Source organism: Lepus europaeus, chromosome 14 (assembly GCF_033115175.1).
Source record: "Lepus europaeus isolate LE1 chromosome 14, mLepTim1.pri, whole genome shotgun sequence".
Lineage (NCBI taxonomy): Eukaryota > Metazoa > Chordata > Mammalia > Lagomorpha > Leporidae > Lepus > Lepus europaeus.
Genome location: NC_084840.1, coordinates 80,442,894 through 80,459,085, shown reverse-complemented (window position 1 = coordinate 80,459,085; position 16,192 = coordinate 80,442,894). Strand labels below are relative to the sequence as shown.

Genomic DNA, 16,192 nt, shown 5'->3' with positions numbered 1-16,192 from the left:
GTTTCATTTTCCAGGGTGATGGGCGTGTCTAAGGTGACACACCCAGGTTTGGCATGGCAAATCTTTTTTTTAATCAGAAGGTAGGTTTATTCTGCTCAGCTGAGTTCCTCTCCTCAAAGGATACCAGTGCCTGAGCACTAACCCCATTGGGTATAATATTTGTCCACATAAAGGATCTGTGCAGTACTCAGAGTAAGTTCAGCTTCCCCAGAAATGTCTAACCAGGTAACCAGGTGTGGAGTCTCCCACTGTGACTGCCTAAAGTCCCAGCCAAACCGTAAGTCCTCCAGCATACCCCCAGTTTTTTTCACTGTCCTGGCACAGAAGCCTCACACAGTCACAAGCTCCTAGCACCCTGTTAGTTCTCCCTTCCAGAGTCAGGAGTCTCTACTCAGCTGGTTGCTGGGCATGGACACAAGTTGGAGCAGCTGTTTTGTATATCCAAAATGGCAGCCACTCTATCAGCTTGTTACAGGATGCTGTTGTTAAGTGATCATGAAGAGAGACATGTATCCATCTTTTTTTTCTCCTCTAGTTTAGCAGGTATACTATCCCCCATGGGGCTTCAAGCCAGTTTCCCTCCATGCTCTTGCTGCAGCTTTATTGCCAGTGGCTTCTTCTGTGGTTTGGTCTCACCTCACTTTCCAACACTAGTGTGAAGGCTCTTGGCTGCTGGGGTCCTGAGTTGTGGACTTCCAGGCCCTTGACATAGGTCCACCATGTCCCTCTAATTTGTGTAGAATTTCCTCTGCCATTTTCTCCCTAACTCTTCTCTGAGACTGCACTCTCTCCACTTTTTTAAACTATCTTCTCCTAGACTAGAACAGTAAGCTCTCTCCTTACTTTGCCACCTTGGAAGCCGCCATTATTTTAAGGAATACAGTTTCATTCATTTAATATATGAAGATTTGGGAACATGATGATTCTTTCTCCCCTACCTTCCTCCCACCCATCGTCCTGTCCTTCTTCCTCTTCCCTCTTCCTTTCCCATTCTTATTTTTTACAGAGATCAATTTTTCAGTTTATTTATATACTCATAAAATTAATTCTACACTAAGTAGAGAGTTCACCAATTAGTGTGATGGAAAAAAAAACAAAACAAAACAAAGAAAAATATTGTTCCTCAGTAGACAAGGCAAGAGCAGTGCAAAGTCAATGCATCTCAAACTGATAATTTTGCTCCTGTAGATAATATTTTTAGTACCCTATTAGTTTCCACAGATCAGATAGACCATATGTTATCTTTTTGTGACTGGCTTATTTCACTAGTATGGTGGTTTCCAGTTGCATCCATTTTGTTGCAAATGACAGGATTTCACATTTTTAGTGCTGTGTAGTATTCCATAGTACACATATTCCATAATTCCTTTATATAGTACTCAGTGGCATCTGAATTGATTCCATATTTTAGCTGTTGTAAATTTTGCTGAAATGAATATGGGGTACAAATAACTCTTTCATATGCTGATTTCATTTCCTTTGGGTAAAATCCCAGGGATGGGATGGCTGATCACATGATGGGTCTATATTAAGCTCTCTGAGATATCTCCATATTTTCTTCAGCAGTGGCTATACCAGTTTACATTTCCACCACATCCTAGCCAACATTTGTTGCTTGTTGATTGCTATATGAGGGCCATTCTGATAGGGGTGAGGTGAAACATCATTGTGGTTTTCATTTGCAGTTCCCTGATATCTAGCAATCCTGAACATTTTTTCATGCATCTATTAGCAGTTTGAATTTCCTCTCTTAAAAAATGTTCAGGTACTTTTCCCATCTGTTGATTAGGTTGTTTGTTTTATGGTTGTTTAGTTTCTTGAGCTCTTTATAGAAGCTTGAAGTTAGACCTTTGTCAGTTTCATAGTTTCAAATATTTTCCCATTCTGTTGGTTGCCTCTTCATTTTGCTGAGTGTTTTCTTTTGCAATGCATAACTTTTCAGTTTGATTTAATTCCACTTGTTAATTTTGCCTTTGATTGCCTGTGCTTCTGGGGTCTTTTCCAAGAAATCTTGCCCTATACCAATGTTTTGTAGTGTTTCCCCATTGTCCTCTAGTAATTTGATGGTATCAAATCATAGCTTTATGTCTCTGATCCATTTTGAGTGGATTTTTTACATAAGGTGTAAGGTAACGTTCTTGTTTGATGCTTCTGCATGTGGAGATCTAGTTTACCCAGCACCATTTGTTCAAGAGACTCTCTTGGCTCCAGGGGTTGATTTTTACTCCTTTGTCAATGATAAATTGGTTGTAGATGTGTGGATTAATTTCTGGAGATTCTATTCTGTTCCATTGGTCTACACATGCATTTTTGTGCAAATACCAGACTGTTTTAATTATAACTGCCCTGTAGTATGTCTTGAGGGCACCACCTTTTTTGTTGTTGTTGTTCAAGATTTCTCTAGCTATTCAGAGTCTCTTGTGTTTCTGTATGAATGTTAGCCTCATTTTTTCTATATTGAGAAGAATGTTATTGGTATTTTGGTAGGATCACATTGAATCTGAATAGGTTTTGGTAGTATGGACATTTTGAAGATGTTGATTCTTCCAATCCATGAACATGGAAGATTTTTACACATTTTTATGTCTTCTTCTTTCTTTAATGTTTTATAATCTTCATTGTAGAAATCTCTGATATACTTGGTTAACTTTATTCCAAGGTATTTAAATTTTTTGTAGCTATTGTGAATGGGATTGATCTTAGGTCATTATCAGCTTTGGCATTGTATGTGTATACAAAGGAAGCTGATATTTGTGTGTTTATTTTATATCCTGCCACTATACCAAACTCTTATGAGTTCTATTAGTGTTTTCATGGAGTCTTTTGGGTTACCAATATGTAGAATCATGTCATCAGCAAATAGGGATAGTTTGACTTCCTCCTTGCCAATATGTTCCCTTTGAATTATTTTTCTTGCCTGATGGCTCCGGCTAAAACTTTCAGGACTATATTAAATAGCAGTGGTGAAAATGAGGTTTCACCGCACCCCGGTTAGAATGGCTCACATTCAGTAATCTACCAACAGCAGATGCTGGAGAGGATGTGGGGAAAAAGGGACACTAAACCACTGTTGGTGGGAATGCAAACTGGTTAAGCCACTATGGAAGTCAGTCTGGAGATTCCTCAGAAAAGTGAATATAACCCTATCATATAACCCAGCCATCCCACTCCTTGGAATTTACCAAAAGGAAATTAAATTGGCAAACAAAAAAGCCGTCTGCACATTAATGTTTATTGCAGCTCAATTCACAATAGCTAAGACCTGGAACCAACCCAAATGCCCATCAACAGTAGACTAGATAAAGAAATTATGGGACATGTACTCTATAGAATACTATACAGTAGTCAAAAACAATGAAATCCGGTCATTTGCAACAAGATGGAGGAATCTGGAAAACATCATGCTGAGTGAATTAAGCCAGTCCCAAAGAGACAAATATCATTTGTTTTCCCTGGTCAGCGACAACTAACTGAGCACCAAAGGGGAAACCTGTTGAAATGAAATGGGCACTATGAGAAACAGTGACTTGATCATCTCTTGTCCTGACTGTTGATTTACAATGTAAATCTTTATCCATTTTAGTATTTTTTTTGTTCTAGTACTGGTGGTTGAACTCTGTAATTAACACACAATTATTCTTAGGTGTTTAAATTTTAACTGAAAAGTGATCCCTGTTAAATTTCAGAGTGGAAAAAGAGAGGGAGGTGATGGACAATTTGGGACATGCTGAATCAGACTTGCCCCAAATGGTGGAGTTAGAAACGTGCCAGGGGATTCCAATACAATCCCATCAAGGTGGCATGTACCAATGCCATCTCACTAGTCCAAGTGATCAATTTCAGTTCACAATTGATGGCTCTGATAGGTCTAAGAGGCAAAGGGATCACACAAACAAGACAAGTGTCTGCTAATACTAACTGATAGAACCAAAAAGGGAGAGAAGGATCCAACATGGGAAGCGGGATACACAGCAGACTCATAGAATGGCAGATGTCCTAAAGAACACTCTGGCCTCAGAATCAGCCCTTAAGGCATTCGGATCTGGCTGAAGAGCCCATGAGAGTATTTTAGCCATGGAAAGCCAAGATACTCTGGGGAAAAAAAAAAGAAGACCTAAATGAAAGATCTCTGCGAGTGAGATCCCAGTGGAAAGAACAGGGCCATCGAAGAAGGAGGTACCTTTCTCTGAAGGGAGGCGAGAACTTCCACTTTGACAATGACCCTGTCAGAATAAGATCAAAGTCGGTGACCCGAAAGGCTTCCATAGCCCTGGCAACTCATGACTAGAGCCTAGGGAGATTACTGATGCCATAAACAAGAATGTCAAATTGTTTAATCAACAATAGGAGTCATTGTGTACTTACATCTCATGTGGGATCTGTCCTTAATGTGTTGTCCAATGTGAAGTAATGCTATAACTAGTACTGAAACAGTATTTTTACACTTTGTGTGTCTGTGTGGGTGTAAACTGATGAAATCTTTAGTATATACTGAATCGATTTTCTGTATATAAAGATAATTGAAAATGAAAAAAAAAAACTTGGTGTTAAATTGGAAATTGCATAGAAAATTAATCAATTCTAAAAAAAAATCATGTAAGATCTCTGTCCTTCATGTGCTGTACATTGTGATTTAATGCTATAACTAGTACTCCAGCAGTATTTTTCACTTTGTGTTGCTATGTGAGGGCAAACTGTTGAAATCTTTACTTAATATATACTAAACTGATCTTCTGTATATAAAGAGAATTGAAAATGAATCTTGATGTGAATGGAAGGGGAGAGGGAGTGGAAAACGGGAAGGTTGAGGGTGGGAGGGAAGTTATGGGGGGGGAGCCATTGTAATCCATAAGCTGTATTTTGGAAATTTATATTCATTAAATAAAAGTTAAAAAAAATAGCAGTGGTGAGAGTGGGCATCCTTGTCTAGATCCAACTTCTCCCCATTTAGTAGAATGCTGACTGTGGATTTGTTATAAATTGCTTTATTATGTTGAGGAATGTCCCTTCTATACCAAGTTTGCTTAAGGCTTTCATCATAAAAGGATGTTGAATTTTTCAAATTCTGTCTCTGCATCTATTGAGATAATCATATGGATTTTGGTGTTCAGTTTGCTAATGTGGTTTATCACATTTATACATCTATTGATTTTCAGATGTTGAACCATCCCTATATACTAGGGATAAATTCCACTTGGTCTGGGTGTATGATCTCTCTCATGTGTTGTTGGATTTGATTGGCTAGTATTTTGTTGAAGATTTTTGCATCTATGTTCATCAGGGACATTGGTCTTTAGCTGTTTTCTCTGTAATATCAATTTCTGGCTTAAGAATTAAGGTAATGCTGGCTTCTTAGAATGAGCTTGGGAGGATTCCCTCCTTTTTGAATATTTTGAATAGCTGGAGAAGAATTGAGATTCATTCTTCTTGAAATGTCTGGTAGAATGCAGTGGTGAATACGTTGGGACCTGGGCTTTTCTCTGTTGGAAGGGTCTTTATTATTGATTCAATCTTTATGATTCAGTTTAGGTAGGTTGTGTGTGTCCAGGAATCTATCAATTTCTTCTGGATTTCCTGAATTGTTGGCACACAGTTCTTTGTGGTAATTCCTGATGATTCTTTTTATTTCTGTCTTTTGTTGCATTTCCTTTTTCATCTCTGAGTTTGTTGATTTGGGTCTTCTCCCTCTTTTTTTGGTCATTTGGACCTATGGCTTGTCTATTTTGTTTATTTTTTCCAAAAAACAGCTCTTCATTTCATTGATCTTTTGTATTTTTTATTTTATTTCTCCTTTAATTTTAATTATTTCTTTACTCCTACTAATTTGGGGTTTGGTTTGTTGTTTTTCTAAGTCCTTGAGATGTACTGACAGCATATTTATTTGGTGCCTTTCCAGTTTCTTGATACAGGCACTAATTGCTGTAAACTTTTCTTTTAACACTGCTTTTGCTGTATCCCGTACTTTTTGGTATGAGGTATTGTTATCGTCATTCCTTTCCTAAAATTTTTTATTGGTCTTTTGATTTCTTTTATGACTCACTGTTCATTTAAGAGTGTATTTTTCAGTCTCCATGTATTTGCATATGTTCTTGAAATTCTTGAGTTGTTTATTTTGAGCTTCAGTCCATTGTGATCAGAGAACATGCATGGTATGATTTTGATTTTTTTGAATTTGCTGAGACTTGCTTTATGGATTAGTATGTGGTCTATCCTAGAGAAAGTTCCATGCACTGCTGAAAAGAATGTACGTTCTGCCATGGTGGGGTGAAAAGTTCTGCAAATATCAGTTAGGTCCATTTGGTCGATAGTGTTGATTAGCTCTGTTTTTTTGTTGCTTTTCTGTGTGGTTGATATATTCAGTGATGAAAGTATAGTGTTGAAGTCCACCATTACTATTGTACTGGAGTCTGTCTCCCTTTAGTTCTGTTAATAGTGCTTTTAGATAGCCAGGTGCCCTGTAGTTGGGTGCATATGCATTTACTGTCAAGTCTTCCTATTGTATTGATCCCTTAATCACTATATAGTTTCCTTCTTTGTCTCTTTTAACAGTTTTTATGTTAAAGTCTATTTTATCTGATAATTGGATGACTACACCTTCCCTTTTCCCCTCATTAGTGTGGAATCTCTTTTTCTTTCCTTTAACTTTTCATCTATGTGTATCTTTGTTGGTGAAGTGTGTTTCTTGTAGGCAGCGAATAGATGGGTCTTGCTTTTTAATCCATTCAGCCAGCCTGTATCTTTTAACTGTAGAGTTGAGGCCATTTACATCCATGTTGACAATTGATAAGTAATACTTGACCCTGCCATTTCTCTGCAAATGTTCCTATCATTTGCTTTGGATTTTGTTTGCACTTTTACTGGGATATTTTCTGTCTTTGCATTCTTACATAGTGATGGCTTGCTTTCTGTGTTTCTGTGTGTAGCACATCCTTAAGCATCTTTTGTAAGGCTGGAGAAGTGACAAATTCCTTTGATTTCTTTTTGTTATGGAATGTCTTTATTTCACCTTCATTTGTAAATGAGAGCTTTGCAGGATACAATCTTTTGGGTTGACAGTTTCTTCTCTTAAGATTTGGACTATATCTAAGGTTTCTAATGAGAAGTCAGCTGTGAGTCTAATTGGAAATCCTCTGAAAGCTTTCTGGCATTTCTCTAGTGCACATTTTAGAACCTTTATACTTAACTGTGGAAATTTTGACTACAATGTGTCATGGTAAAGATCTTTTATGGTCATATATGTTAGGCGTTCTATGCACTTCCTGTACTTGTACATTCCTTACTTTCTCAATGTTAGGGAAGTTTTCTGTAATTATTTCATTAAATAGGCCTTCTAGTCTCTTTTCTCTTTCCACACCTTCAGACACTCCTAAGACTCATATGTTGGGTCTTTTGGTAGTATCCTATGTATTTCCAATACTGTTTTTAAGTTTTCTAATTTCTTCTTCTTGCTTTGGTCTTAACTGTAATTTCCAGAGATTTGTCTTCTAGCTCAGATATTTTTTCTTCTGCCTCACCAACTCTGTTGTTAAAACTTTACATTGCAGTTTTATTTTATCTATTGAATGTTTTATTTCTAGTATTTCATTTGATTTCTCTTTAAGTTCTCAATTTTAGGGGAAAAATTTTCATTCATATAATATATAGTTTTTTATTTTGTGGATTGGTTTCTGATTTGCTTTTGAGTAATCTGATGGTTAGTTTTTAAAATTCCATCTGGTGTTTCCCCAATCTATTCATCTTAACATTCTAATATTGAAATGTTATAGTGTTTTTTAAGGAGGCTTACAGTGTCTTTTTTATTTTTGTTTCTTGAATTTTTGCCATTATATTTAGGCATTTGTAAAATTTTTTTGTCTGATGGCTTTTATCTTTGATCTGTGCCTCTGTGGATTAGTGAAATGTCTATACTTCCAGTGAATACCAAAGGGTGTATGGTGAATATGGCCATACTCTGTTCACGTATCCATGGTAACACCCAAGTTAGGCGTGATAGCTCTCCTCTGTGTAACTGGATGGAGAGTAATGCTCACCTCTGTTGGTGTGACCTCCCCTTCTGCTCCCAGCTGAGGAATACCCAGGTGTTAGTCCCCAGTGTGCTCAACACTCATCTGCACAACTGTATGAACCACATATATGATCTGTGGAGTCTTTCTTGTGACCACGGTTCCCTTTGCTATGAGCTGTGCTAGGCAACCAAGGAGCTCTGAGAGTGTGGAGAAGTGCTTTTTAGCTGCCCAGAACCCAGGCACACTCTGCCTCCTTTCACACAGTCAGTGTTTTCTCAGTCTTAGCTCCCAGGGCTCTCAGGGTGAAGGAGTGCTGATGGGCTACTCTGCCCTGCTAGCCTGTCCTGTGCAGAAGAAAACCAAGGTGTTCCCAAAGCTGCTGTCTGTGTTTTCCAGCTCACTGGATCGAGTCCAATCCTCTCAAGCAGATTTGATGTCAGTAAGGAACGTAGGTGTTTCTCTTTGGTTAGATCTGTGGTCTCAGGCACGCAAAGTACCCATACGCCACAGTCCTGCTGTCTTCATCATTGTGCTAGACATGTAGGAGCATCCCACAGGTGCAACTTCCTTTCTCTTGGGATGGCTCCCCCTCCCTTCTCACTGCCAGGTAGGTGCAACTGGCTTGGTTTCTCATGAACTGCTGTGGTTGCCCCATCAACTAAGTAGAGGGCAATTCCAATAATTGCTGGATATGTACACAGGAGCTTGGGTGGCTGCTACCTGCCTGTGTCCAAAAATGGTACCAGCCCTCCCACCACCGGCTGCAAGTCTCTGTTGTAGCAGGGTGGAGGAGAGGGTGAGAGATGTGCTGTTTTTTCCCCTCCCCACCTCTTGGTAACCAGTCTCCCTGTTTTGGGGATCTAAGTGGGAGTCTAAAAGTTGCAGTTCACTAAGCCCTCCCTCCCACTGTATCAGCAGTGCCATGGGCCCATGGAGTCCACTCTCAGCTAGTTTGCTGGGGTGGGCACCTATCCCCCTAGATCCCAGCTGATAGGTCTTTTGCTACATGTCTGTTCTTTTTTGGTTCTGGACAGTTTCTACTGATTTTACAGGATCTCCCATTGCAGTCCCCTGCAGCTTTATCCTGAGAGTATACTTTCTCTCCCTTTTTAAATACTTATTTTGCCTTTTTTAAATCAGACCATCCTGACACTATTCTGACATCTTGGAACCCCCTGTTTACTTTTTAAATATTTATTTATTTGAAAGGCAGAGTTAGAGAGGTAAGAAGGGAGAGGGAGAGAGGAAGGGATCTTCCATCTGCTGGTTCACTTTTCAACTGCCTGAAAAAACTAGGTCTGGGCCAGTCCAAAGCCAGGAGTCAGGAACTCCAAACAGGTCTCCCATGTAAATGTCAGGGACCCAAGTTCTTGAGCCATTATTGTCTGCTTCCCAGGTACATTGACAAAGAACTGGATCAGAAACAGGGTAACCAGAAGTTATCCTGAACTCTGATATGGGGCGTGAACATCCTACGTGGTAGTTTATCCTACTGTGCCACAATACCTCTTTCTGATTTTGGATATTAAACCAACATAGTATTTTTTTTTATTTTCCAGTATCTGTTCTGTTTTTTTATGTTCTAGTCTTTATTATTTACTTATTTCTACTTGTTTATTTTCTAATTTACTTTTGTTTTCTATTCTACAACATGGCAGTTGTGTTTATTGGTTGTACATTTTCTCTTTCTATATGGATGTTTGTTGCTATAAATTTTCTTACAATAATCATGTTAGCTTAATCTGTATTTTATATGGCATTTTTTCTTTTGTTTCATTTCATCTCAATATATTTCATAGTTTTCTTTATGATCTTTTCCATGCCCCATTGGTAATTCGGAACTGTGTTATTTAAATAGCATTTATTTGTGAATTTACCAAGTTTCCTTGTTATTATTAATATAATTCCATAGGCATTGGAAAATATTTGCATGAATTCAATCTTTTTAAATTTATGAAGGCTTGGTTTATAGCCTGGCATTTTGTGTATCTTGGAGAATTTTCCAAGTACATTTGAAAGTAACATTTAGTTGTCTTATGGGGTGAAGTATTCTGTATATACATACAGACTTCTAAAGAGCACTAGTTAGTTAATAGTGCTGTTCAGTTATTTTCTTCTTAATCTAATGCTAAGTTGATCAATCCATTATTTAAAGTACGGTATTGAAGTCTCTATGATTGTTGTAAAATCTGTTTGTGATTTCTTATGGCTGAGCATGAAAGATCACAATAAGATTTTATTTGTAGCCTTATAAAAATGAGACAATGTTGCTGTATGCTTATCTTAAATTTAAAATTTGACCTATTTTTCTGTTTACTACACCAAATTATATCTTTGTGTATCTCCTCGTAAAATATCAGATGCAGATCTTACACCTGAGAAAAAATCTTTGGAATCAGAAGCTCAAATGCGAAAAGGAAAACAAAGAATAATTAGACTGAATAGACAAAAGGGTAAGTATAATATTTATACATATCATTAAATTATTTTAAGAACTTATCTGAAGATCTTCTTTCTTTTGGTCTTTCTTTTGAATATTTATTTGAGGTATATTTAGTAGAAATTTCATATTTTTGACAAATGTGAATATCCTAAAATAGCTAGATAACTAAATTGAAAGCCTTGACACCTTTTGATTAGTGTTTGAATGATCAATGACTACTATGTGACAAGGTTTCTTTCATACACCCTCATGAAAACTGAAATTTATGCACATTTCCCACTTCAGAAAATGGGTCAAAATGTCTGAATAGGATGTGCATCCACCAAAGCCAGAAAACCAGTTTTAGAGCAATGGTGGAAGATCCACGTTTCCAGAAGATTGAGGAAAAGCTTTAGGAAAAAAGTGACAGTATCTTCAAATCGCAAAGAGAGTCTTAAAACTAAACTCAGCAGAAGACCTTTTCCTTTGATTCACTAAGCATTTAAATATACGTTTTATGTATAATTTACACTTTGACCTGAAGTGTAAGGGCGATGACACTGCTAACTGAAGAACAGAAGCAAAGTTATTGGTCGGTTTTGTTTGTTTTTTTTTTGCATGGTCAGTATTTTCCAAAGTAACAGCACTACCTTCATACACACTTGACAAAAACTGACCACGTGATTTCTCATTTCACCTCCTTGGGTAAAATTTGAGGATTACTTGGCATGGCCAAAAGTTGCATTGCACATCTGTTTGTTTTTTTTGTTTTTGTTTTTTTTTCATTCTTCTGTTTAGCACTTCTTCTTGAAGCCCAGGAAAAAGGAATCTTAATTGAAAACCTATTGCCTGAGGAGATTGCTTCGTTATCAAGAAGTGACTCTCAAACTAAGCAGCCTGAAGCTACTAAAAAGGAGAGTCTCAAAAGTAAGTAACTGGCTGTAAATCTTTTAAACCTTTTTAATTAAATTAAAAAAAACCTGTTTTCTGAATATGTCTCCAACTATACACTTCTTTCTTTTTAAAGATTTATTTATTTATTTGAGAGAGTTACATAGAGAGAGAGGAGAGTCAGAGAGAGAGAGAGAGACAAAGAGAGGTCTTCCATCTGATGGTTCACTCCCCAGTTGGCCACAATGGCCAGAGCTGCACTGATCTGAAGCCAGGAGCCAGAAGCCTTCTCCAGGTCACCCACGTGGGTGCAGGGGCCCAAGGACTTGGGCCATCCTCCACTGCTATCCCAGGCCATAGCAGAGAGCTGGATCAGAAATGGAGCATCTGGGTCTCAAACCGGCGCCCATATGGGATGCCGATGCTTTAGGCCAGGGTTTTAACCCACTGCGCCATAGTGCTGGCCCCCAACTATATACTTCTTTTGGTAATTATTCCCAACACAGTTCTGGATCTTTATTGATGATTTATGTGGTGTGCTTTCCTCTCTGTTTGAGATTTACAAGTTTATTTACTGTGCTCCAAATATTTACTTTGCTCTTAGAAATAAAGAAGCAAGACAAGTTCTTTCAAAAATAAAAGTAAATCTGCAGGAGCTGATGCTGTGGTTTAGAGGGATGGGCTGCTTCCTGCAAATATCAGCATCCCATGTAGGTGCCAGTTTGAGTCCCAGCTACTCCATTTCTCTCCAGCTCCCTGCTAATGTGCCTCAGAAAGCAGGGAAGGATGGCCCAAGTCCTTGGGCCCCTGCACCCATGTGGGAGACCTGGAGGAAGCTCTTGATTCCTGGCTTCAGCCTGGCCCACCCCCGCCCTTTACTGCCATTTGGGGAGAGAACCATTGGATGGAAAATCTCTTTCTGTCTCTTCTTCTCCCTCTCTCTCTATAACTCTGCCTTTCAAATAAATAAATTTTTTAAACAACAAGTAAATCTCTAAGATAAAATGGTTATCTTTTTATCTTTTTTAATGGTTTCTTTGTAGAAAGAATGTGGGAGGATTCCTTCCCTTTCAGTTGTTTTGAGTAGCTTAAGAAGAATTGGAGTTAGTTCATTAAATGTCTGGTAGAGTTCAGCAGTGAATCCATCTGTTCCTGGGCTTTTCTTTGTTGGGAGAGCCTTTATTACTGGCTCAATTTCTGTCATGGTTGTGGGTCTGTTTAGGTTTTCTATTTCTTCATGGCTCAATTTAGGTAGGTTTTATGTGTCTAGGAATCTATCCATTTCTGCTAGATTTCCAAGTTTGTTGGCATACAACTGTTTTTAGAAATTTCTGATGTCTGTTTCTGTGATGTTTGTTATTATATTCCCTTTTTTTTCTTTTTTTCTTTTTTTGACAGGCAGAGTGGATAGTGAGAGAGAGAGAGAGAGAGAAAGGTCTTCCTTTTTGCCGTTGGTTCACCCTCCAATGGCCGCTGCGGCCAGCACATTGTGCTGATCCGAAGCCAGGAGCCAGGTGCTTCTCCTGGTCTCCCATGCGGGTGCAGGGCCCAAGCACTTGGGCCATCCTCCACTGCCTTCCCGGGCCATAGCAGAGAGCTGGGCTGGAAGAGGGGCAACCGGGATAGAATCCGGCGCCCCAACCGGGATTAGAACCTGGTGTGCCGGCGCCACAAGGCGGAGGATTAGCCTGTTAAGCCAGGGCACCGGCCTATATTCCCTTTTTTATCTCCAATTTTATTGATTTGAGTTTTCTCTCCTTTTTTTTGCTTAGTTGGAATGATGTTATTATCTATTGAGATGATCATATGGTTTTAATCTTCAGTTTGTGAATATCATATTTATTGTTTCACAAATGTAGAAACCTAAAGATGGTGATGCATATTTAAACTTGCAGTGGCTGTACATGAACTTTGTTACTAAAAAATCTCTGTAGATTTCTGATTATTTCTAAAAATGCTGCCATTAGGAAGCAAAGTGTATGATACAATGTTTAAGTGAGTCAAAGTAATACTGAAAAATGACATGTAGAAAAAGTAAGACAATAGTTAATTAAATATAACTACACACTTATGTGAATGACAGGTATTGGACATTAAAAAAGCAATAAACCATTTAGGAGAGATGTGAGGAGGCATAGAGAATGGAAGACTTGGGGCTGCTTCTCTGAAAAAATAATTTAAACAGTAGTCTTATTTGTTATATTATTTCTATTCTCATAATTTAAAACCCTAGTTTTACATTTTTAGACCGATTCTAGTAGTTTGATGCTCAGTAATAAAAATTGTCAAAGATCTGGAAATTTGGGAATTGACTATATAAATATTTATTGCGATCCATGTTTAATCAGTCCACATCCACAGCACTTAGATAATTGACAAATGACAAATCTGTTAAAGATGAAGAAATGATTATTGTTGGAGCTATGTTTCTATGAGAGATTTCTGTTCTCCTTGACCTATTTGAAACATAGTAAGTAGAAATCATATCTCAACCCTCAAGTACCTCTGAATGTCTTCATATTGCCATCATGCTGACATTCCAAAAAATCCTTTTACTTTGTTCACTCCTTTTATGCAGCCTACGATCAATAGAATACCATTTTGCAAGTTTTGTATTACTCTTGTAACCCAAGCCACATATAAATCATAGAATTAGGGTAAAGAGTACTTTTTTGTAGTCATTTAGCATAAATTTAGAGTGGATTCTAGGATTATATACAGAAGATTGAATAGCTGAGAAATCTAGAGATCCAGTTATTACCTAGTGAAACACAACATAATGCATACTATATTCATCCACCTCTGAATCTACAAGTATTACTTAGAACTGTATATGATATTGTTTCTAAAAATCATCTTACAGAACTGGTGTTGTAGCGCAGTGGGTTGAACCACTGCCTGTGACACTGGCATCCCGAGTGAGCTCCACTTGGAGTCCCAGCTGTTCTACATCTGATCCAGCTGCATGCTAATGTGCCTGTGAAAACAGTGGACCATGGCCCAGGTAGTTGAGCCCTGGAGTTCCAAGTGTGACTTCAGCTTGGCCGAGGCCTGGCCACTGTAGTCATTTGGGTAGTGAACCAGTGGATGAATGGTGCTGTTCCTTCTCTCCTTGTCTCTCTGTAATTCTTCCTTTCAAATAAATAAATCTTTAAAACATCATCTTCCAAAACAAAATATTAAATTATTTTGTACCTTATATGACTTTATATTTTCTGAAATGGACTTGTCAGTATTTATGGGATTCACTGACAATTAGCTAAATAGTAGTTCCTCAGCTCTATCCATGTAGTCTCTTACTTCAAATTTTTATGAAAAACAGTGCACAAGAAATACTGATTTTAAAGAGCACAATATCTTTTTTTTATTTTTTTTATTTTTGACAGGCAGAGTGGACAGTGAGAGAGAGACAGAGAGAAAGGTCTTCCTTTTGCCGTTGGTTCACCCTCCAATGGTCGCCGCGGTAGCGCGCTGCGGCCGGCGCACCGCGCTATTCCGATGGCAGGAGCCAGGTGCTTCTCCTGGTCTCCCATGGGGTGCAGGGCCCAAACACGTGGGCCATCCTCCACTGCACTCCCTGGCCACAGCAGAGAGCTGGCCTGGAAGAGGGGCAACCGGGACAGGATCAGTGCCCCGACCGGGACTAGAACCCGGTGTGCCGGCGCCGCAAGGTGGAGGATTAGCCTGTTGAGCCACGGCGCCGGCCTAAAGAGCACAATATCATTAAATATAATACATGACAGTCAATTTCAGTTCTCTGTTTATTAACAGCATCTAATTGTATTCTGTTGGTAGCAGGTAATATAGTGTTCTGAATCAGTCATATGATTAGATATGTAGGAATCATAAAATATTTTACCCTACAGTTTTATTTTCTGTGTTACCTGTACATTTAATATTGCACTTCATAGACATTATCAATTTTCTCCAGAGTAGCAATGATAAGCCACACATCCAAATTTATAGACCTACCCAAATGACTTTTTTCTTGACTATCCATGAGCTTGAGACATCTAAGAAGCAGAAGTTTTAAAACAGCTCTGAACTCCTTCAACACAGAAAGACATCTAGTCTTTCTTGAAGTAGTTTGTTGACCTTGGACAATTAAAAGCATTGGCTAAAGAAGTGAGTATTCAATGATTGATGAAGCTTATTTAAACTTGCAATTGCTAAAATTAAATATTATTTTCTATATGTTTTTTGCTGTGCATTTTTATTTATTGATTTAAATTCTTCAGTAAAGTTACAACTGTATTATACAGTCTGCACTCATTTAGATTTTTTTACGTTTTTGCCAATGTCATTATTTTTTTTTCATTTATTAAACTTTTATTTAATGAATATAAATTTCCAAAGTACAGCTTATGGATTGCAATGGCTTCCCCCTCCCAAAACTTCCCTCCCACCCGCAACCCTCCTCTTTCCCGCTCCCTCTCCCCTTCCATTCACATCAAGATTCATTTTCAATTCTCTTTATATACAGAAGATCAGTTTAGTATATATTAAGTAAAGATTTCAACAGTTTGCCCCCACATAGCAACACAAAGTGAAAAAATACTGTTGGAGTACTAGTTATAGCATTAAATAACAGTGGTCAGCACATTAAAGACAGAGATCCTACATAATATTTTTTAAAAAATTAATTAATTTTCTATGCCATTTCCAGTTTAACACCAGCTTTTTTTTTTCATTTCCAATTATCTTTATATACAGAAGATCGATTCAGTATGTAATTAGTAAAGATTTCATCAGTTTGCACCCACACAGAAACACGAAGTGTAAAAATACTGTTTCAGTACTAGTTATAGCATCACTGCACATTAGACAACACATTCAGGACAGATCCTACATGAGATGTAAGTACACAGTGACT

The 16,192-nt window shown here is 38.0% G+C and overlaps 1 protein-coding gene across 1 annotated transcript in view; it reads left to right on the top strand.

Moving 5' to 3' along the window:
• The window catches only part of LOC133773479 (ankyrin repeat domain-containing protein 26-like), a 121,477-nt gene that overhangs the window by 75,423 nt on the left and 29,862 nt on the right, over window positions 1–16,192 (top strand). The window contains exons 15-16 of the mRNA XM_062210807.1: window positions 10,367–10,459; window positions 11,227–11,355. Coding sequence (XP_062066791.1) covers window positions 10,367–10,459; window positions 11,227–11,355 — 222 coding nt within the window. The remainder of the gene's footprint in view (window positions 1–10,366; window positions 10,460–11,226; window positions 11,356–16,192) is intronic.